This window comes from Thamnophis elegans, chromosome 1, assembly GCF_009769535.1.
Source record: "Thamnophis elegans isolate rThaEle1 chromosome 1, rThaEle1.pri, whole genome shotgun sequence".
Taxonomy (NCBI): Eukaryota; Metazoa; Chordata; class Lepidosauria; order Squamata; family Colubridae; genus Thamnophis; species Thamnophis elegans.
The window spans coordinates 69,277,957-69,300,441 of record NC_045541.1 but is presented as its reverse complement, the minus strand read 5'-3'; the positions used below and the strand labels follow the sequence as shown (position 1 = coordinate 69,300,441).

Genomic DNA, 22,485 nt, shown 5'->3' with positions numbered 1-22,485 from the left:
TCAGCTTTCCATTTTATCTGCACATTTATAGGTCTTGCATAAGAAGAATTAGGAACAGGAAAGTAAAGGTTTAGATGAGTTCATCAAAGTTATATTTATGTACTATGGAATCCTGACTGGTCATTTTGGACAATTATTTTCTCATGAATTCATATAGTTTGTAAAGACTTCTTTGCTTCATTTCATAATCAATCACTCCAAGTAATATATAAAGGCAATTCAAGGCCTCAGACACAGGATGTTGCTGTGCTTGTTCTGTGAGATGTTCTAGAACTTCCTATGTGGTTTGACTCCTAAGTTACTTTCATGGGGCATATTGTATTCTATTTCTAATGCTATCCAGAGTCACGCTTATGAATCAGATGGCCATATAAATCCAATAATCAAATAAGATCACATCCAGGTATTCACCTCATTCTCCTTGCTGTAAGAAATTACACATATCAGTCTAAAGTATTTAATAAACTGCCCAAGAAGAAAGCAAAAAAGAAAAACTTGTAGTTGAGGCAGGTTGTCACAAATAATAGAAATGAAACTCAGTTACTGAAGCCCAAGCAAAGGTACATGTGGGCTAGAAAAGATTATTTGAACAGTGTAACTTCTTTGAGGTGGGCGTTATAACTGTTCATCCAGATGCCTGCTTTTTAGATTCATTATATTGCCTCATCCGTTCCTCCAGTTCTGGACGGAAGTGACGAATTAGACCCTGTAAAAAATCAAGCACAGGAGTTACCCATTAAATACATCTGTAGCATTCCCCGTACTCCAACCTGAGGCCTCCCTACAAAATCATTTCATTTCTAGCTCTCTGTCAAGCAAATTGCGTGATTCTTCAGTACATTCTGAAGTAAAAAGGAAATTACCTGCACAGGCCAAGCAGCCCCATCTCCCAGGGCACAGATAGTGTGACCTTCAATTTGTTTGCTAATTTCCCAGAGTGCATCAATTTCTGTCACTTGTGCATTGCCTCTCACAAATCGCCACATGACCTTGTTCATCCAGTCAACACCTGTAGGAAAGGAATCAACATTAAAAGTGGAATACAAAGCCTCATGAAAATCAGCAAGGCAACACAATACTTAATACAGAAGTGTAAATTGAGTTTGCTGCCCAGGTTACAGGTCTTTTTCCTGACCTTGGATTGTCAATTTCCCTCCTCAGGGATTTTCAGATATCTGTTTCCACTATATTTTAAATAACACTGGGATAAAAAAAATAATGTGAATGTTTTTTCACACTATTTTTTCAATCCCAACCCTAATTCAGAGAATTGTGGGATAATTTTGCTAATACTTCAAAAGGTTTGAATAAGAACACTCACCTTCTCGGCAAGGTGTGCACTGCCCACAACTTTCGTGCTTGTAAAATTCAATTAGGCGGGCAATGGCTCGAACTATATCTGTCTGGAGAGAAAGAGAAGAAAATGAAGATACATCATATGCAAAACCCAGAGAAATAACTCTAGGGAACATTGCTTACCGATTTGTCCATGACAATGAGAGCTGCTGTCCCAAGCCCAGTCTGTGCCTCCACTAAGGCATCGAAGTCCATCAGAACTGTCTCACATACTGACTTGGGGATGAGCGGAGTTGAAGAGCCCCCAGGAATCACAGCGAGCAAGTTATCCCAGCCACCTCTAATGCCGCCTGATCAGAAGGCAGAAACACACCATGAGGCCTGGCTCTTTAGATGATTGGATCAGGTCAACATACAAGAGGAACAAAAGGAACTAAAAAGCTGATGCCACTAATATAGGTATCTAAATTAAAGTGACAGCTCATTCTTTAAGGTGAGTAAGTCACTCTCACCTGCATGTCGTTCAATTAAATCACGCAATGGTATTGACATCTCCTCTTCCACAGTACAAGGGTTATTGACGTGGCCTGAGATATTGAAGAGCTTAGTGCCAGAGTTACGCTCACGTCCAAAGCCAGCAAACCAGGTACCTCCTCGACGGCAGATTGTAGGTGCTACCGCAACTGTTTCCACATTTGCCACTGTGGTAGGGCACCCAAACACCCCTAGAGAAAGAAAGAAAATGGGTTAACATGAATAACGTTTCTGAACAATCTTAAGATGAAAAAAGGAGAATGGGCACAAGAATAATTAAAACGGGAGTTTTAGTACTATTAATGGGATATTTGGTAGGGACTTAAAAGTTATTTTAGGCTAAAAAAAGTATGTTGATGGCCTTATATATATATAGACAATGAGAGTCTCATGTTGACTTGAGGAAGCATATTAAAAATTAACACACATACACACACACCCGTAGGAGCATTTAAAATGCCTTACCTACATCTGCAGGGAAAGGAGGCTTGAGGCGAGGTTTGCCCTGTTTGCCCTCAAGGGATTCAATAAGTGCAGTCTCTTCACCACATATATAGGCACCTGCCCCTCTTGCTACAAAGACATCAAAGTCATAGCCAGAGCCACAAGCATCCTTGCCCACCAGTCCTGCTTCATAGGCCTCCTTAATTGCCACCTAATAAAGGAAGATAGCATTAATTACTACAGCCAAAGCCCAAACACCGGTGACCTTGATTTCTGACCATAAAAAAGGCAATCAAGCAGACAAAATTAAGGTAACCACAAGACAGCAGCTTACCTGCAAATTTGATGCTTCATTGTAGAACTCTCCACGTATATAGATATAGGCAGCTCGAGCCCCCATAGATCTTCCTGCCACTAGGCAGCCCTCTATTAGCTTATGGGGATCATGACGCATAATCTCCCGATCCTTACAAGTGCCTGGTTCCCCTTCATCTGCATTCACTACCAAGTACTTAGGCCTGAAACACAGAAATAATTATATTCATCAACAAAAAGAAAAGCCTCTCCATCAGTATGCGCTCCAGTTAGTAATGCTATCTAATGTTTACAGACAGACTACATAACTAATCTATTCAGTCAGGATCTTCATTCAGTCAATGATCATAGTGTCCAACTTCAGCCGCAAGGAAATCAAAGCTTAGGAAAACCTGAGCATACAAGTATACATCCTAAGTATTACTGAGGAAACTATATTTGTATTTCTGCAGCCACAGCAAATGATAATATTTTAGCCATATAGCAAAACTGAAAAGAGGTGGATTTTGAATAAGAGCACACACAGAGATATTTAAAGCTGACTTTTCCAAGTATGAATCTCACACTCCATCTATCTAGCTAGTCAAACTAACTATCCCCCTTATAGCAGCTCTTCTGGATAAAAAATCTATAAATCTGGCTGCTTCACAGAGCCAATCTTTCTAGAGAACACAACTTTTTTTTTGAAAAAGAGAGAAGAAAAGATGGGTTTAAAACTTTTGAAATAGATATAAATCATTCTTCAAAGTTGAGATGCACAATTTTAAATATAAAAGACTGAAATGGAAACTACAGTCGCAAATTCTAATTAATAATAAATGGCATTCCAACCCAAAAATAGAAGGAAAAACTATGGCTTAAACTGGTTCTGCATAAGAAGACAATAAGAGTCTAACGTTTGAAACTACAATGTTCATAATTAGTACCACACCTGCCATCTGGAGGCTTATTCATAAAACTCCACTTGAGGCCAGTTGGAAAGCCAGCTCCTCCACGACCTCTCAGGCCTGAAGTCTTTATTTCATTCAAGATCCAATCAACACCCTTCAGCAGGATTTCCTTGGTTTTATACCAGTCACCTCGGCTCAAAGCCCCTTTCAACCTAGAGACAAAAAAGAAAAAGTCATGCATATTAACTCCATTTTGTAAATAAATTTAGAGCTGCTTTTCCCATCTGGGGTTGTTCAGGTATCTCAGAATATGATAGCAGTTTAATGTAGTGGTTAAGATACTGGACTAAAAACTGGGAAGCTGCAAGTCTTCCTTTCAGCATGAATATGATTTAATCATGATTTTGACCCAGTTGGTCTCTCTTGGCCCAACTCACCCTACATTAAGGGTTCTTAATATAGAATATAGAAAAATAGGAGGCAGGAGCATTTTGAATCTATCTTGAGTTGTACCAATAGGTGCAATCTAAATACATGGGAATTTGGAAATGTTTGTAACTAGGAAATATATCTTCCTCTTGTAAATGGAGTTGAGAGTCTTCATTTCTAACCACAATAATGACAAAATGATAAAACATGCATTGTGATATCATGACATGAGCCTTGTCCTATGGCAGTGTTTCTCAACCTTGGCGACTTTAAGTCCTGTGAACGACGTCAACTCCCAGAATTCCCCAGCTATGCTGGGGAATTCTGGAAGTTGAAGTCCACAGGACTTAAAGTCGCCAAGGTTGAGAAACACTGTCCTATGGTATATGTAGCACAAGTAAGTAAAAGCCATAATTTGCATCACACTGCATGTTTCATTGCTTATTCTCTTAGCCCCTGTATGAAAACCGATAGTTACAGAATTAACAAGCATTAGCCTTCACTTTGCTATTATAAAACAATGGTAAAAATCTAAGAAAATGCAAGAAAAATAGGTTTTCCTTTAGCTTTTCATCTCTGTTTTTCTTAATTCACTCCCCAGAGTCAGAAGAGACTAAAAAGAAGCAGAAAGATATAGGGTTGAGTAAGACTTCCAATTCTATCCATGGTCATGCTGACACCAAGCACATTACTGCGGATTTTTCTTCTCTATTTTCTATTTTATGCAAAGAAGTAGAAGACAGGACATGACAATATCCTGGCATTCTTTTCCTTTACAATAATAGTAAAGGGGGAAAAAGTAGTAGCTGCACAAATAAATGCACAATCACAAAATTGTGCAGTGCCAAAATATCAGAGAAATTTAATTGCCAAGATAGCAATTTTGCAAGCAACCAATGAATACACACAACTAGAGAAATTTAAAACAATTACATTGTATTTAAATAAACCACAACTGTTAGATAAGTAGAAAAATATTTTTGCCAGCCTACAATTCATACACTAGTTAAATGTTTAAGCCTCCATTTCCTTCATAACCTTTTTTTTCCCACTAACTAAAAAAGATTTGAAAACTGTGTATTTTCCTGTCAGCAAGCAAAATATATTCTACATTTTTGTTTCTCACCTCCAATCATGACGTCCATAAAGATTAGTAAAAATGCGGTCCTCATCTTTGAGCGGACCAAACTGAGTTTTCTTTGGGGGTGCCTGTCAAACAAAAAGAAATAGCTTTAATAGTTTTTGATAGTTATACTACAAAAATAGAACAAAAGCAAGAAAACGAAAGGGGCAAACATATCTCTTTCCAAAAGCTAAGCACAGAAACTGAGCCATCTTCATTATATGCAAGGAAAAAGCACTCTCACTCTCCCCCAAGAATATATATTTTAAAACAGGAGTTCATGCTAAACATAGAAATAACTGAAAAGCATGTTGGAGGAACCGATGAGGTCCAAAAAGCAGGACTTTGGAGATCTCCATCATCCATACTCCCTTCCCTTATTCCTCTAGTTCAATCCTGTTTTTGAATCTGCAGCACAACATTGAACATAATGGTAGTTCTGTGGCACACCGGAAAATTATGAAAAGCATATAATATTTTTAAAGGTATAAGACATGTTTTAAGAAGTTAAAACTATTATACTAATATCTGCACTGTGCTGCATATACGGATCACACAGAATATGCCCAGCACAAAAAGAAGAAAAAAATAACATAAGACAAAAATCTCGAGACACACTAGAAACAAGCCCATGGCATGCCTATGCGCTGTGGCAAGCTAGCTGAGAACCACTGCTGCAGTTGTATAAGTCCCCATCCCTTCTCCCCTTTCCCTTGTTGAAAAAGAAATAAAAGAAGGGCAAGTAGAAGTCACCGATTCCGGAGCAGCGGCGGCGGAAAAAAAGCGACCCTGGGTGCAAATCGGACGGAGGCGCAAGGTCTGAGCCCCCAACATAGCGGAGAGCGAAGGGGGGGTCTCCCCTGCTGCAGCTCCTAACCTCGTCACCTTCACCTGTCGGGCGCAATAATAATACGTCACGATGTTTCTCTTCGCTCTTCCCGAAAGACCAGAGGCGGGGCAACTTCCTTTGGCGTCTGGGATCATGGGAATTGTAGTTTAAGTTCCACAAGGCAGTGCACGTGATCTCCAACCCGTGTTTAAGGCCGAATAAATGACAGACTGCAGCGAAAGTTCGGGTTTTTTTTTGGAGCAAGAGGTGATGGGTGTGGAATAAAGCAGTATATGTGCGTCGCATAGTGGTTGATAAAATATATTTATAAGGGTAAATTTTCCTCTCGGATTTGTTTGCAACATGTATGACAATATTTAGGATCCTTAAAAAAATATTATCGGATATGCAAGGGACTATTCCGAAGTCTATTTTCAATACAAGGAGTGAGATTTCACATATGTTAACTATTAAAGCCCTATGTGCTTAAGACAGAAGTTTATAATTAAAAGATTGCAATAAATTAATGTTTGTAGCAAAATCAACCATCTTTTACTAGGCACTGGACATCTTTCCCATCTAGTCTTGGTTGTTGCAGTCAACTGCACAACCTTCTGGAGCCTTTTCAAATGCAACTCATAGTAAAACTTGGATCATATAATTAGCTGGCTTCTCTTTGTCAGGTTAGGTCAAAGATTTTACAAATTTTAGGATTCCATCTGTGAAGATGGCTGGACACATTTTGATAGCCTGCTTGTGAAATTGTTACACAGTTATGTAAAATAATCATTGCAGTCGTAAAACCCTACAGAATATTTATTATCTATTGGATTTTTCATAGGTGGTTAGCTGGGCAATAGTCAACCAGGTACTTTAAGAAAGTTCATAAGATGGGCATGACTAAAGATGCAGCAATTTGCTATTTTATCCAATTAACAATGGGCTGTTTACTGCTTCAAATATGTTGTATGTATTTTGCGTATATGTATTTTATGTAACTAGTCGTTGGGCTATACCAGTGTTTTTCAACCTTTTTTGTGCAAAGGCACACTTTTTTCATGAAAAAAATCACGAGGCACACCACCATTAGAAAATGTTAAAAAAAATTAACTCTGTGCCTATATTGACTATATATAAAGTGTTTTTCCCACGGCACACCTTACACTATGTCACAGCACACTAGTGTGCCGCGGCACAGTGTTTGAAAAACACTGGGCTATACAGTGGCTATAAATCCCACATGCATGTTGTTAGATGTCTCCAGTTTTAATCAATATTGTTTATAATTTTGTGGATTTACCATTCTACATATTCCTATCTTCTAAAATGATATAATAGTGCTTTTTTTCACAAAAATGTCCTCTACTGGCTTGCTTTATTTACTTATTTTAGTTAGTTGGTAAGGATTTATCCTGCTCTTCAATCAAACATATTCTTAGAATGTAAGTATAATCAATTTTTTAAATGCTCATAGGTTTGCAGTCTGCAGCATCATGGCATGGCATGAAGAGGAAAACAATTTCATTTTGAAATTAAATAATATATAATTTCATAAACTGTTTTCTATAATTTGTTCTTCTTAAATATGAAATGTTCTGATTATGCTTCTGTCTCTATCTGGTACACAAAGGACCACAGATTCGGGATCCCTCCGTTTCCATTAGTTCCACTGGTGCTTGCCTTTGCCAGTTTACCTAGTTTTCAGAAAGCTGCTAATCTGCTCTGCCAGGGAGGATTACATCACTGATCTCTCTGATCCTGTTGATTCTTGGTCCGAGAAGGATGATCCCATTATATTGGAGTGTGCTCTTAGGATAGCAGTTGCATGGAAGTGCTCCAAAATTCTAAAGAGGGATCATCAATCATACATAGATCTTGAATCCCCATTTATAGAGAGGCCAGGCCAGCCATTAGACAGTGAAGTACCTACCTCAGACAAAAGATGCAGGGAGGAATTACAGCAGTATCTTCAACTCCACTTGACTCTCCTAACCCTAGCTTCTCTGTTCTATGAGCATTCCCATCTTTCAGAGCTAGTACTGCTGCTTGCACATTGCTAGCCTGGGTAGCAAGAAGCTAGAGGCTTGCATTACCAATATCTCAGGCAGTATGGCTGAACAAAACACCAACCAAACACCTAACCAAGTAAGCAAAAAGGGCAATTTTGATCAATGAATGTGAGGCATCACCATATGATACACATTGGCGTATGGAGAAATGAAGTGGAAAGGTACTGAATGACAAAAGGGGAGGAGGAGCTTATGCCATCAAATTAGTACACCCTTCTCAAGTAGAGTGAAGGACACAATTCTACTGCCAGTGTTGAAGGTAAAGTTAACCTGTTAGTATATATTTAGCAGAGGAATACCTTTCTGTCCACTGTCTCACATAGCAAAATGTCTTGAGCTCCTAGTAATAGTAGCTTGTGATGGTAATACAAAGATTAACAAGCATGCCCATGATTTTCAGTGAAATCATATAGAAGTCCCTCCCTATTTATATGTTCAAAAGATAGGAATAGTATCATTTAAGAGTTGCATGTGGCCCTCAACCCATATAATGGCCCTGAGTCTAGCATCACCCTACTGAAATTCATTTACAATCCGGCAATTTATGGCAGAATTGATTCCCCCCCCCCAAAAAAAAAGGGGCTAACATTCATTTCTCCAGGACTAACTTGCTTAGTTTTCTGTAAAATTACCAACACAGAAAAATAAACGAGGCAAGTATAATCAGCTTTGAGTCCCGTTCCGTCACCCCCACCCCCACCCTAGAAGACATTGTCATTCTCTCATGCTTGTATCCCTAGAGACGATTTCTTTTTTTAAAAAACAAATAATGGCTCCCTTGTAAAAGAAAATATTTAAAATTGGAGTTAAAATCATCTTTCATCTATGACAAATCAGAATGGGTCCCCTCCTTTAAAATTTCTTATTAAATTTATATGCTGCTCATATCACCCTCCAATGTGACTCTGGGTGGCCTACAATACAATACATATAAAAAACCATTTAAAATTACAAGAGTTAAATACAGGCAAAACATGTGGGGATGAAGTAGTGTCTTCTCTGTCACTGCACCAACCACCTTTAGCCTAGAGCATCCCCAAGCCAACTAGCAGAACCAAGTTTTAAGGTCTTTCTAGAGAGCCAGAAGGATTGAGGGGAGTGAAACTCATCTCCACTGGCAAGATGTTCCAAAGGGCAGAGGCCACAGCAGAAAAGACTCTCCTCCTATCTAGACTTCACGGCTGAAATTCCTTGGCTGATGGAGTGTGCAGTTGGTCCCCTTCTGCTAAAACAGGAGTGGGCAACTATGGCAACTTTATAACCGTGGACTTCAACTCCCATGGCTGGCTTAGGAATTCTGGGAGTTGATGTCCACAAGTTGTAAAGTTGCATAGCTGCCCACCCCATGCTAGAATGAATAGGGAAGCCTATCCCTTTGGGGTGAGATGGTTCTTCAGATATCCTGGTTTATTAAAACAATTCTGGTTACAAGTCTGAGAAAAGCTTTTTTTCTTTTCAAAGATACATTTGCAGAATAGGTACAAGGTATGTATGATGAACTTATATAATGAAAATACCTAAGAATCTCAAGCAGAATAGCAGTATGACCTATTTTAAATGTATAATAAATAGAAATAACTTGATCCAACACAGAAAAGAGAAGCGACTGGGCAATGCACCCGTTGAAAATATGGAAGAATGTTTGATGAGGCGGGGCAGAAAATGGTTTGACACTTATTTAATAGACAACTGTCTGAAAATAAGTTACCTTAGAAATGGTTGCTGAAATTATTTTAATCAAAGTGACTAATAGGATATTTTCTCCAATTTGTAGTAGAGTTCAATATCAGATCCTGATAAAAACAAAAAAAATCAGCAGTTTTAGCAATCTTTAATCCTGAAATGCAGTGTACACCATAATTTTGGAACTGTAATCTTGGAACTTGAAATGCAGATTACTGCTAAGAGAAATGTACGCTGCTAGTAAGAGAGACCAGAATATATTTAAAGGGGGGGGGGGGTTTGACTGATTTATGAGGAACTGTTGACGTAAAAAAAATACGACGACTGGATTCCAATGGGAAAAGAGCATGGGTGAATGATACATTCTTACTCCTGTGTCATAGCCACACCATGAATCAGTCTTTGCAGAACTGCATTTATTCTTTTTTTTAAAGTGTATCTACCATTGCCATTAATAAATGCTTTAGCATTATTGCTACTTTAGTACAACTAAAAACCAAATACAAAACCATCTTTTCTGGACTGTAAAAGGCTTCCATCTCCATGGTTTTCATGATTTTCCTTCCCCAGCAGAGTGACAGAGGCCTTTTTAAAAACTACGGTAGCTTTATTAGATCTCAAAGGTACAAAACTACAAACTTGCATCCTAGGAAAGTAAATGGCTTCACTGCTTGCCATTCCCATTGATGAAGCGTTTCTTACGGGCATCTGATTCCAGGAAATTCTTGAGAAGTGGCCGGTCATTAAGGCGTTGCACGTAGCCAGCCAGCAAAGGCAAGGAAGCCAGGCAATTGGATGCCAGGACCAAATGAACATGTAGAATGTCAAGCAGATTATAGTCTGCAAAGCCAATCTGAAGAAGATGGAGAAGAGTGGAACCCAGCAACAGAAGAGAGCAATGGAAATAAAAAACATCATTAACTTTGCAAAACAGGTTTAGTTTTGCATTTTTGTACATAACACTATACACAGATGTTCCACCCCACCTCCTAAATACATATCAAACATTTCAAGGACTACCTGTACCATATTCGCTAAATATCTATAATGGTAAAGCTGGCATTTTCTTCCACTTCCAGCTGATAGCATTTCTCAAAACTCAAGAAAGCAGTTTTAGAAATAAAATAAAATTGAGATTTCTCATATAGCAGGATTTCGATAATGTGTTTATGTGCTTTCCTGCAACCTACAGAATTATGGAATACTGAGATGAAATCACATAAAGGGACTTGAATCTCTACCTATCAGAACAACCCTGCAAAAACTAAACAGAATCTCTGTTTAAAAATGAGCTGGATTTGGCTGAGATCAAGGGAGAAAAATATTTCAGGAAAAAAAAACCTCCAATTGTGTTTGGGGGGGGGGAGCAGTCTGGCAGTCACTCGCAATGTGCTGATGATTCCAAGTGGAGCATATTTACGCATTTAATCTATTTGTATTTTACCCATACCTGAAGGTTGCTTTTTAGGGGAACAAAAAAAGGGCTACTCGGTGGCATTCAATAGACACAATGAGGACAGCAAAATACAGTATGATCTTTTTTCTGCCTATTTCCCCATAGTGTAAGCTTGAATATAAGATCTTATATAACCACTCTTAGACTTAAGATGGGTTTTCCTTTGCTACTTCATCTCCAGGAACATCTTGGTCTACTAAGGAACTGTAAGAGGGATGGCCATTCCAGTGTAATCTGATCAAGTGCCATAACCACCTTATTTAAAGTGGAAAATCAGGGTTTCAATCAAATGATCCATCCTGCCCATGGGAAACTCTCCAGTTGTCCTTTAAAAATCATCTGGACTAATTTAAGTTTCTCCAGAGGAAGAAAATGGGGGGGAGGGGGATATACAGTGAAACTCCATAGCAACCAGAGAATGATATGTCCATGACAAGGGGCGGAGTCAATGTCCCTCATTTCAAATCATATCATATCTACTCCAATATATCACCCCTTACGCATGTCGCCCCCTCAGTAAGTTGGCAAGATCCGTGGTAGCCAAGAACCCTTGGTCTGCATCAGGGGTGGGTTTCAGCTGGCATTACTACTGGCTCGCTCGTGTGCACGCTTTGTGCATGCATGCGCAGTTCAATGGAAATTGTTCTGCGCATGCGCAGAACTAAAAAAAAAGGTGGCGACTGGGGAACTAGTTCGGAAGAAGCGGGGAACCAATTCGGCCATGTCAGTGGTGGGATACGAATGTTATGCCCCAGTACGGGTGTACCGGTGCCTGCTGGGAGTACCAGGTACCATTCCAGTACGGTGCTCCGTAGGGCCCGCCCGCCCACCCTCCTTACCTATATTTGAGCCAATCGGGGCTTAAGCGCATGGTGCGTACAGAGCCTGCACAACGCTCCATCGAGCAGCTGGAGCATCGTGGGCGGTAAGTAAGCATGCGCTTGCTGCGTGCATTTGGTGGATGCCCAGCCCCGTTGCACCATACCGGTTGCAATGGGATCTGGAACCACCACTGGGTGGCGTGACCAGCCTGGCTCGCTGCCAGTTCTGTGACCCACAGTGGCATTGCACTATTGGTTCGGCTGAACCTGGTTGAACCGGTAGGAACCCACCTCTGGTCTGCATAGACCACTCAATAAGAGAAGCCATGTCAAAATTACCCCCAGTAAATCGTCTAGGAAACACCCCCTCCCTCCCAGGAATAAGAGCAACCCTGGCAGGAAGAGGGAAATCAACCTGCTCAGGGTTGCTCAGTTTTCACTCACTCATACACAAATATGCTCAGAAAACATGAGGGAAAGTAGAAACACATACACTGATGCATTATGTTGCTTTATGTCACAGAAGAAAGCACCAAACCTGGTATGGCCTTTGCTGGAAAAGGCTTTGAAAGGTAAGCACCCATGGGGAAGGGGGGCTTTTTGCCCTTATTTTTATAACAATTCTGTGGGACTGCAGGAAAGCACAGAACACAGTACAAAACCCCAACTGTCAGAAAAACCTTGATTTTCCTTTTTAAAAGAAGCAACTTTCTTGAGTTTTAAGAAATACTATCAACTGGGAGTAGAAGTGGGATTCTAAATGTATTACTCCATTTATACAATAAGGACAAGTCGGTATTCCCCCTTTATCTAAAATCAAGATTAATATAGACAAGACAAAGCAGAAGCCTGCTGTTAGCACATTAGCAATACTTGATTGCTTTAGCTTTGATTTAATGGCTGGCATGAACCAGACAGCGGTGACTGCAATATAGTAAACTGCTGTGATTTTATTAACAGTGAACACACATTAACAACAATGTATGAATTTCACCCCAGAGTAATTGCCTCCATCTCCGGAAGACCATTAATGGCCAGTCCAGATGTCTGTCTTCGACAGGAAGCTGTGATGGTTTGATTACCTGTTTGCCTACAATGAAGCCTTTCCCTCCATCGTTCTCAGCCAAGAGCTTCTCAAAAGGGGCCAGCTCAGCTGGCAGGGCCTCAATGTAAGCAGCTTTGCCAGATTCCTGTGAAAGAAAAACAGTCAGCTCTTTCCTCCCCCAGGTCTGCCTTTCCCTCCTGGGAGAAGAATTAGGGTGAAAGGAATGCACTAAGACATTTCTACCAATAATGCAAAATGAAGGATTCCGTTTGCTTGAGCTCTTGTTATTGGGGGGGGGGGGGGAGGGGGGGGAGGTAATCATGCCTCGTTTTTTAAAAAAGGGTTTGATTGTTAGAGATGGCATGATCTCTTTACACCTAGGAGCCCATGGTAAAAGGAGAAACAGAACTCAGGATCTTTCTCACCTGACATATGTCTTTGTGTTCAACCAACAAGGATAATTTTATCCCATCTGTCCAAGACCTCTGTAGGTGGGAGGTTTTTCTAATCTTCATTTATTTCTTAATAAATCTAGTTTTTACTTCCAATATAATAGCAGCTAGCATTCACTAGTCCCATAATGGCGAACCTATGGCACACATACCACAGGTGGCACGCAGAACCATATCTGCCGGCACGCAAGTCATCAGTTCCAGCATGATTTTTTGCCAGGCACCTGATTTTCGGCCTTCTGGAGGACTGAGTGAGGTCATTTTCATACTCCCCAGGCTTTAGGAAAGCCTCCGGAGCCTGGAGAGGGTGAAAAATGGCCCAAACGGGCCTACCGGAGTTTTTTCACCCTCCCCTCCAGAGGCTCTCCTGGAGCCTGGGGAGGGAGAAAACAGCCTCCCACGTAGGAAGCTTGGAGGCGAGCAGTGCAGCGCACGTGGTGGGAGCGTGGGGTGGTTGTGCATGCATGTGCATGTGGAGGCACACTTTACATTGAGTGCTGGCATGCATACATGCTATCGTGCGCATGCCCTCGCATTTTTGGCACCCAACAACAAAAAGGTTAGCCATCACTGCCCTAGTCACTGGGCTGAGTCCATACTCTTCATAAAATGCACATTTTCCCCTTTAATGGACCACTCCACCACTTAGCATTCTTTCAACCCCCGTTGATCAGGGTTTCTGATTAATCCAAACCTCTCTTGCTAATCATTGGTTCTCATGTTCCACTTGCCTTCATCTTGCCTTTTCTAGATGATGTGCTGCCTATTGTTATACCTGGCTAGCTGATAGCCCGGTGTTGCCCTGGTATTTGTTCCCAATCCTGTATTAGACAGGAAAAGCAATGAATTATAAGTGCGGAATGGGCTGTCCTCCCTCCTTCCATTAAAGTTGCCGCATTTCCTGAAGAGGCGATGGCAAGAGCAACTTCTCCGTGAGCCCTGATTTCAGTGACAATTAAATTAGTTAAAAATGTTTTTCCTCTGCCCCCAGAAGCGTCAATAAAAATGAAATCACCGTGTTGAAAATGTCCAGACCAAACGTAATTTCTAAGGTTGGATTTTCTCCCTTACCAGAGGAAGCCCCCTTGTGGAATACTGTGAAGCCATTACCACAGCAATTCCACTGCACTGTACAGTAGAATCCATTTTACGGCAGTACAGTAAAATCCTTTGTAAGGCACAACAGGCTGTATCTTAACAGAACACCCCCCCCAAGGGGTTAGGGGTGTCTTACCCCCACAATATTTTTTTTCCAGAGAGTAAGTCTCTGTGCACGCATGCATAATAGTGAAAAAATTGCTTCTGCGCATGCACAGAAGCAAAAAACAAGATGGCGCCACCTATGGCACCGCCGATAGAACTGATTTGGCGGCATGCGTGGCCAAGTTACTACCTACTTGTCTGAATCGGTCTGAACAGGTAGGTACCCACCTCTAGTGCCAAAATTATGCTGGAACACACACATACACACATAGCTGTATGTATGTATGTATGTATGTATGTATGTATGTATGTATGTACGAACAGACAGACAGACAGACAGACAGACAGACAATTAACCTGTTGCCAAGACCCAGAATATGCCACCAAGGGTGCATTGCCCCCAGGTTCTTCCAAAAGCTCTGACAGGGGAAAACCTAGCTGCAGCTCCAGTCCAGTTTCCATTCTCAGCAGCAGCATTATCATATACCTCAACATCATCATCATCATCCAGGCCACATCCCCCCAATCCCCGGCCTCACCTCTCCTCCCCCTACTCCCCCACCCACAGAGGACAACCACAACACTGACCTGGCTCTCAATACAATTGAGCTTGACACCCCTGCCCTAAAAGAATTCACTGCAATCAGGCAAAGAACCTGGATGCTAGCGATGCTTTTTAATAGGAAACATCCCAACCATGGCTTCTGGCTAGTAGGAATCGAATGAGACTGTGGAGATAACATCACTGGCACTTTTACTGGAACCCCTTTGGCTAAAGCTTTACTATCTGCAGTGGGGTAAAAAGTTCATCTGAACTAAATTAATCAGGTTTACTGTTACATTTTTTTAGATTGAAACCCAAATTAGCTTTTCCCAATAAAATCTACTTCTTAGATACTGTCAGAAAATCCCATGATTTGATCACCCTGTTGGTCTCAGAGAAACCAAGAAATCATTAAATAGGGGACTGAGCTCTCCATACAGCAGCTAAAAATAAAACCAAGGTCTCCTATAATCCAGCTTACATAGTTCTGGTAGATTAAGCGGGCATATTTGTTTCGCAGATCCTCCACACCATCATTCACCATGTCCAGCAGTGCTGCTTCCTTTGCATCTTCACCATAGAGTCCTATGGGGAGGGAAAGAAAGTGGCCAAGTCCAAAGTTAGAGAGGATCATCATAACAACACTGATAATTAAAACTGCATTTTTCTACCATCACCGATATAGCAAGTTTAGACCAGGATTTTTCTAAATCATGGTTTGCTGAATAAACTACAGCGAGTCGATCTATAATGGGTGGAATTAAAAACAGACTTAGTCAAAAACAAATTATATTTGGGTTAGCATTGTATGGGAATGTAGTCAGAGACTTCATGCATCTAACATCTGGAAAACAATCTACAACTGCTAAGCATATATCTGATTGATGTATTTGGCCAGTCAGTTTTTATTTTATTATCGGTATTTATGCAAATCATAACTCTTATTCTCCAATTTTTGATGTATTTTTAGCCACATCTGATAATTGCCTTTTATTATATTTTTAAAAATTTGTTATGAATAATAAAATCATCCCCTTTTGTTTGTTTATGCTTTGAGTCAGTATTCATTCTTAGTGAGTGCCTGGAGAAATTTCTATAGTTTTCTTGGCAAGATTTAAGAAATGCTTTGCCATTGCATGCTTCCTTGGGCTGAGAAGGAATGACTGGCCCAAGGACACTGCTGGCTTTTATCTAAGGCAGGACAAGAGCTCCTGGTCTCCAGGTTTCTAGCCCAGTGCCTTAATAACTACACCAAACTGGCTCTATCTCTGTTAGCTATTAATTAAATTCCATTATATTTTTTTCTTGGTCTTTTAGTTAAGCATGTAGAAATCCATTGCGATCATCTCAAGAGGCATGTTACATACACATAAGCATTTATGTAGACACAAATGCTCTAGCCCCAAAAGGCAACATGCCCACAGATTTGCCCATATATCCCACCGTGATTCCTAGCCAAGTGGCGCAGAATAGCATTTGACTGATGCAATATAAAATTCCCATCCTGGAATCTCGGCACCTGGCCAAAGGCCTGGAAAAGAAAAGAAATGAGAGAAAAGTGGTTAGTGATGGAACATTCCATAGCATTTCCAAGTAAGTAAAGATATTGCTGAATAATACCTCCTCCAAGACCCAGTTAGTGTTGAAAATACCGAAGATAATGAAATTTGTAAACTAACCGGAGAGCCACAGGCTGTGCATCCTAAGACAGAAATCTGGTTAATGAAATTACCGTATTTTTCGGAGTATTAAACGCATTTTTCCCTCAAAAAAGAAGGTGAAAATCTGGGTGTGTCTTATACACTGAATGCAGCATTTTTGGCCTCCCGAAACCCTGCCCCCTTCACTAAAATGGCCGTGCATAGCCTTTAGGAGGCTTCCAGAGTGCTCCTTGGGGGTTGGGGAAGGCAGCAATGAGCGAAAAACTGGCCCGTTTTCACAAAAAAAGGCCATTTTTTGGGAGGTCTGCAGAGTGTAAAAACTTTTTTTTTAATTTGCCTCTTCAAAATCTTGGTGTGTCTTATACTCCGGTGAGTCTTATACTCTGAAAAAATATGGTACAACATTGGGAGCTGGAATGCATGCAAGAGCTCATTTTGCAAAAAGGTTTCTCTTCTAAAATGTATCTCAAAGCCCGCTTTACTCACACATAATTTCTTCAGATCTCCCTTCTTCCAAATCTCCCCATTCACCACATCCTCAGTCCATTCCTGTCCCTGATCAGCCAGCAGCAGGCGTATGGCTTCTCCACGTCCTGAGACAAAAAAAATTCAAACATGGATAAATCTAGTGGCAATATTTATTAAGCACACTCAACCATAATTTTTAAGTATGGGTCACTGACTATAATTGTTTGGATTCACAAGATGCTAAGTTACACACTCAGCCCCCACATTTTAATTTTGCATGTTCTGTGATGAGAAGCAGTATTTTCAAGAAAACCTCATTGTCACTGCAATGAAGATGACATGTGCCAAAGAAATGGTAAGGAAGAAGTTTAAAATGAACAAAATTGATGCAGATAATAATGAGAGAGATTTATCAGAAAATGAAGCAGTTACATGCTTGATTCAAATATTGGAACGGGAGGAAGTTGTCTGTGAAGGTTATTACAGCTTTCTATGGCCTCTTGAATTCAACCTCATTAGATTCAGGGGAAGGTCATACAGCAATGTTTTTACACTGCCAACAAGCTAACTGTAAAAAAAACAGCCCAATCAAGGAACCACCAAGATCACTCCTACCAACACTAACAGGGCAATCCACTAGTATATAGAATGAGAGTAAACCCCACTCCCTACTAGAACTGATAATGTTACATAGTTTGGTAATGAAATGCAAGAAAACAACCAAACTTGGAGTACGAAGGTCCCCACAGTTCAATTCTGAGGAACAAATAATTCCTTCTACTGGTAATGTTTTATGTAAAATGTTGTGTTTTACACTTTTTCCTGTGAGTGTTTCATGTAGTGCACTATCCATTGCCCAGGCTGCTTCTTCATCCATGGAACTCCAGATATTTCTTTAAAATAGTAGTGTTCCAACAGAAAAATGAGAGGAACAGATTGATATGTAAAGTATGATTGAGTGAAGAAAGAAAGAAAATGTTGCTATTGGGATTTGAATAAGTACATTTTTTGTATTGTCATAAAATGAGGCATTCATTCTAAGTCCAAGACTTCCTCCTGATGGATAAATGTTCAGAATCAAGACATAACTACTTTCCAAAAGGAGAAGCAGCCATAGACGGCTTATATAGCTCAGCCTCTTTATACTTGCCCAAATGGAGCTTAATACCAGCTAAGCAAGCAAACAACAAAAGTTAAGGGATTGATCACATATTAACTGCAACCTCTGATGGCAGCCAACTCTGTCAGACTAAAATACACCATCTTCCAAATCATAGCTAAGGTGACCTCAGCAAAAGTGTCACACTTGGTTAATATTCAGATGGGAGTCCTCTGAGGAAAGCCAGGGTTGGTATGGCAAAAACCATCCCAGAAGTGGCAGTAGCAAAGCACCTATCTTTTGCTTTCAAAAGAAAAATATGCCCATGAAGTCATAGGAGCCAAATTACTCCTGGTGATAGATAGGTAGGAAACCCTATCTATTGTGCAGTAAATAAATCTGAGAAAATCATTAAACCAAACAATAAATTTGGTGGTGCTGTATGCTCAAAACAATCTAGAGACAAAAAAAACCCTCCTTCAGATAATGGTGAACTACACCTGATTCTTAGCCAAATAGCAAGATCAATAACTACTGAATAACAGCAGCCATTTCCCTCAGGCTTATTTTTCCATCTTCTCCCCAATTGCTTTGCCAACACAGAACATGAATTATATCCCATGGGCCTCAAGAGTAATTAGAATGCTTACCTGTTTTGCTGTCATTAATTTATTGTGTTTTTTAAAAGCTAATTTTTGTTGATATATTTTGTATTGGCTTGCTCATGTACATTACACCCAGAGTTGGTTAGACTGAGCAGGTGAACAAAAGCTGTTAATAAAAGCAAACAAGGAAGCAATGGGATATTTTATTTTAACAATGTTTTTGATTGATATTTTAATGAATATCAAACTAATACTCTGTGATATTATTTTCATGTGTATTTGAGTACCCCAGAGAATGTGTAGTAAAATTTGGGTTTAACCTAAATTGGAAACATAATATTTTGGACCTGAACTTGTATGTTTTGGGCTTGTTTGAATGTGGGTAGAAAAAGTGTTTAAATATGTGAACTACTAAACAATTACAACTTATTAAGAGACCTGCATGGAAGACATGTATTCACTTTCTGAATAGGAATTATCAGCATCGTACAAAATTTAAACAGTATATCTCCATGTGGTTAAGATGTAATTTGTAATTTGAACTTTTTGTTTGTATACATTTAATTCAAAAATATTTTTCTTTGAGGGGGTCTTTGGTGCTTGCTGAGGTTGCTTGTTTTCTTGCAAACGTTTCATTGCCCAAACTAGGTAACATCATCCACGACATCAGCAGCAGATAATGAAGCATCTGCAATAAAACAAGCAACCTCAGAGAGCATCAAGGACCCTTCAGTTTAACCCTGAGCAACAAATATATATTCTCTTTCTATTAATTTTTTTGAGTTTTTAATTTCTTCCTATCCGATTGTATATTTTCCCCATTTTTATAATAAAAGCATTTTAAAATAAATATTGAGAGCTCCAACGATGAAGAATCCATATGATCTGCCTTTCTGCCCCTCAGGTGGTACCCAGAGAACATTCCTTCTATATGGATATGGAATGTTAATACAACTGATTATGCAGCAAATCCTATTTAGTTGGGGGGGGGCATACATCTCAATAAATGCTCTGCAAAAATTTTTAAAAATATCTGCATTTGTTTTCTATCTATATTCAGTTTGATGAAAGTGAAACTTTTTCCCCCATGGAAAAATGGTAAAAAATTCATGGGTGGGTGCTATTTTTTTCCCCGTTCCCCAGAATACTACAGAAATCTAAAGCCAATCTAGATCAAACTGCAAAAGAAGAATTCTTGAGAGATCTTGAATAAAAATGGATGAGGAAATAGAGAGAAAAAGGTTTTCCAATGTTCCTTTGTTTATTATCTGAACAGTTTCAGTGCTGTTCAGAATGTATTTATAGTTTAGACAAAAAGTTACATTTCCCCCCCCCCCCAGGACTTAATGGAGCTAAAAACTCCTTTTCCTAAACTAAATATATCCTTTATTCTGAAATACATTACTGCTAATATTCAGGGTAGTATATGAAAGATACAGTGTTTCATATACTGCTATGAATATTAACAGGATTAAATAACTAAATGTTGCTGTTATATTTGAATGATAATTCAATGAGAAAATACATGTGCTTTTGTCCAACTACAAAAAGGACTCTGATATACTCCCTCCTCACATACTTTTTTTTTTGTAGCAAATAATTTTGACATTTTTGTCCTGTGTATTTATGAGGACTTCTCATGCTGCCTTTAAAGCTCAGTCTAATGGTGAAGGCATCAGACTAGAAAGTCAGAGACTGTGAGTTCTAGTCTCATCTTAGTTTAAAAAGCTGGTTGGGTGACTTCAGGCCAGTCATTAAATCTTTCAAGCCTAACCACCCCTCATAGGGTGGTTGTTGTGGTGGTGGGGAATAGGAGGAGAAAAAGGAGTATTAGTTATCGTTGCTGCCTTGAGTTACTTATACAAATAATAAATGTGGGGCGAATAAACCTCTCCCAGGGGACTCTGCCAGGTTAAGCACCATGGGCAGCTCAGAAGGTTCCAAAACAATGAATGGGGATGTTCCAGAAAAGTTTAAAATTTTCTTATTCAACAGCAGGCATACGTTAGCTATGCTGAAACACGTATAGAAGCAATAATTAACCATATGATTAAATCAGTAAACTAAAAGCAATGATTGGCCTTATGATTAGATCAGTAAGACAAACTGTCCAACTCCAAGCGTTGATTAAATCAGTACCCTTAACACTAAATAAGATCAGCAATCACAGACTCTTAATTATAAGCGTTGATTAAATCAGGGGTTACAACTGTTTAACTCTCAAACATTAATTAAGGATTGGAAGTTTACATGGTAAAGTTAGGGTAATTGTGTTGTTTAATTAGATTTGTGACCTGCCACGTCAGGTATAGCTGACGTAGGTATAGGAGGAGTTAGGGAGGGTATAATTGCTATTACGCTTCTGTAAAGGGTGTGGCTCTCCTTTGTGACTCAGGTGAAGTCAGGGTGAGACCCACCAACGCTTTGCAAACCGTTTTCAAATTAGCTCTAATATTCTTTGAATAAAAGGAACTTTATTCTTTCACTCCGAAACTCGTCTTTGGATTTTTGGTTCAAAATTCTGCAAACAACAAGACTCCAAGCTGGTCAACTGGGATGCAACAAAGCCAGCCAGAATTCTTCACTTCCTGGCAACAGCACAATATAACACCCCCCCCCCCCCAATAGATGATCAAAGTGATCGGAGAGAAACAATAAAGCCCTTGTAAAAACGGCAGTCTGTTTTGCAGGAGGAAACCAGCAAGGAGACGAATAGAGCAACTGCTGCAAATCAAACACATTTGCGAGTTTAGAAAGAGCTTTGAAGAATATTTCAAGCTTCGTCCTATTGGCGAAGATTTCCCCGCTCTCTTTCCTGCAACGTTATTTTAAAAAGCTCCCCCACCCGAGACGCGTTTCTCAGTACTCACCTCGCACAGGGAAGTAGGTGAGAGTGTACTCGCCAGGCACTAGGAAGAAAAAACACGAGAAGGAAAGAGGATTGTTACCGCAGCACCCGCTAGAGATAATAAATTAAACGCACCGCGACGGCATGCGTTTAATTCTGCCAGGAGATGGGAGCCCCCATTGCATCTCGCGTGTGCCCATCACCCCAGGAGGGGAAGGAGAACCAGGCCAGCTGTACAGAAACGTGGGGATTACTCACTGTCGGGAAATCTGCGGTTCAAGGCACACAACCAAAGCAGAGAGCGATTGATCGAACAGATCCTCTAGCTAGCATCTGCACAAAGCAAAGCTCGGCAAAAGTTGCTGAGTCACGCCCCACTAGCTGGCCTCTGGACTATCCCTTCTTAAAGGGGCAGGAAGAGGGAAAGGGCTTCTTAGACTTGGCTTCTTCCTTATATCCGAGCCTAAGTTGGCCTCAGTTTAGCCGCTAGCAGGAATCAATGGCAATCTTTTGGGTCGTCTCGAACACTGGAATGTGCCTGGGAAAACGATGATGCCTAAATAAACGGGGAGTCGGTTGTCTTTTGGAACACGGCGCTGGCACTGCAGCGCGGTCGTTTACAGACTCGACTTTTGTTTTTTTAGAGTCCAAGTTGGTTCACAACGTCGAAT

General features: G+C 40.1%; 2 protein-coding genes across 2 annotated transcripts; both read right to left on the bottom strand.

The window, feature by feature from the left end:
* Positions 1-443: 443 nt before the first annotated feature.
* On the bottom strand, positions 444-5,953 carry NDUFV1 (NADH:ubiquinone oxidoreductase core subunit V1). Its single transcript, XM_032219393.1, has 10 exons — positions 5,785-5,953; positions 5,035-5,117; positions 3,521-3,691; positions 2,609-2,792; positions 2,296-2,485; positions 1,809-2,021; positions 1,480-1,646; positions 1,322-1,403; positions 864-1,009; positions 444-706 (listed from the first exon to the last, which is right to left on the bottom strand). The coding sequence occupies exons 1-10, from the start codon at positions 5,863-5,865 to the stop codon at positions 626-628; spliced, it is 1,398 nt and encodes a 465-aa protein (XP_032075284.1). The 5' UTR covers positions 5,866-5,953; the 3' UTR covers positions 444-625.
* Positions 5,954-9,745: 3,792 nt separating this feature from the next.
* GSTP1 (glutathione S-transferase pi 1) lies at positions 9,746-22,134 on the bottom strand. The gene is made up of 7 exons (XM_032219407.1): positions 22,073-22,134; positions 21,837-21,875; positions 17,281-17,387; positions 16,577-16,664; positions 15,615-15,718; positions 12,972-13,079; positions 9,746-10,465 (listed from the first exon to the last, which is right to left on the bottom strand). Coding segments are annotated over exons 1-7 (636 nt in total). The 5' UTR covers positions 22,074-22,134; the 3' UTR covers positions 9,746-10,276.
* Positions 22,135-22,485: the final 351 nt, after the last annotated feature.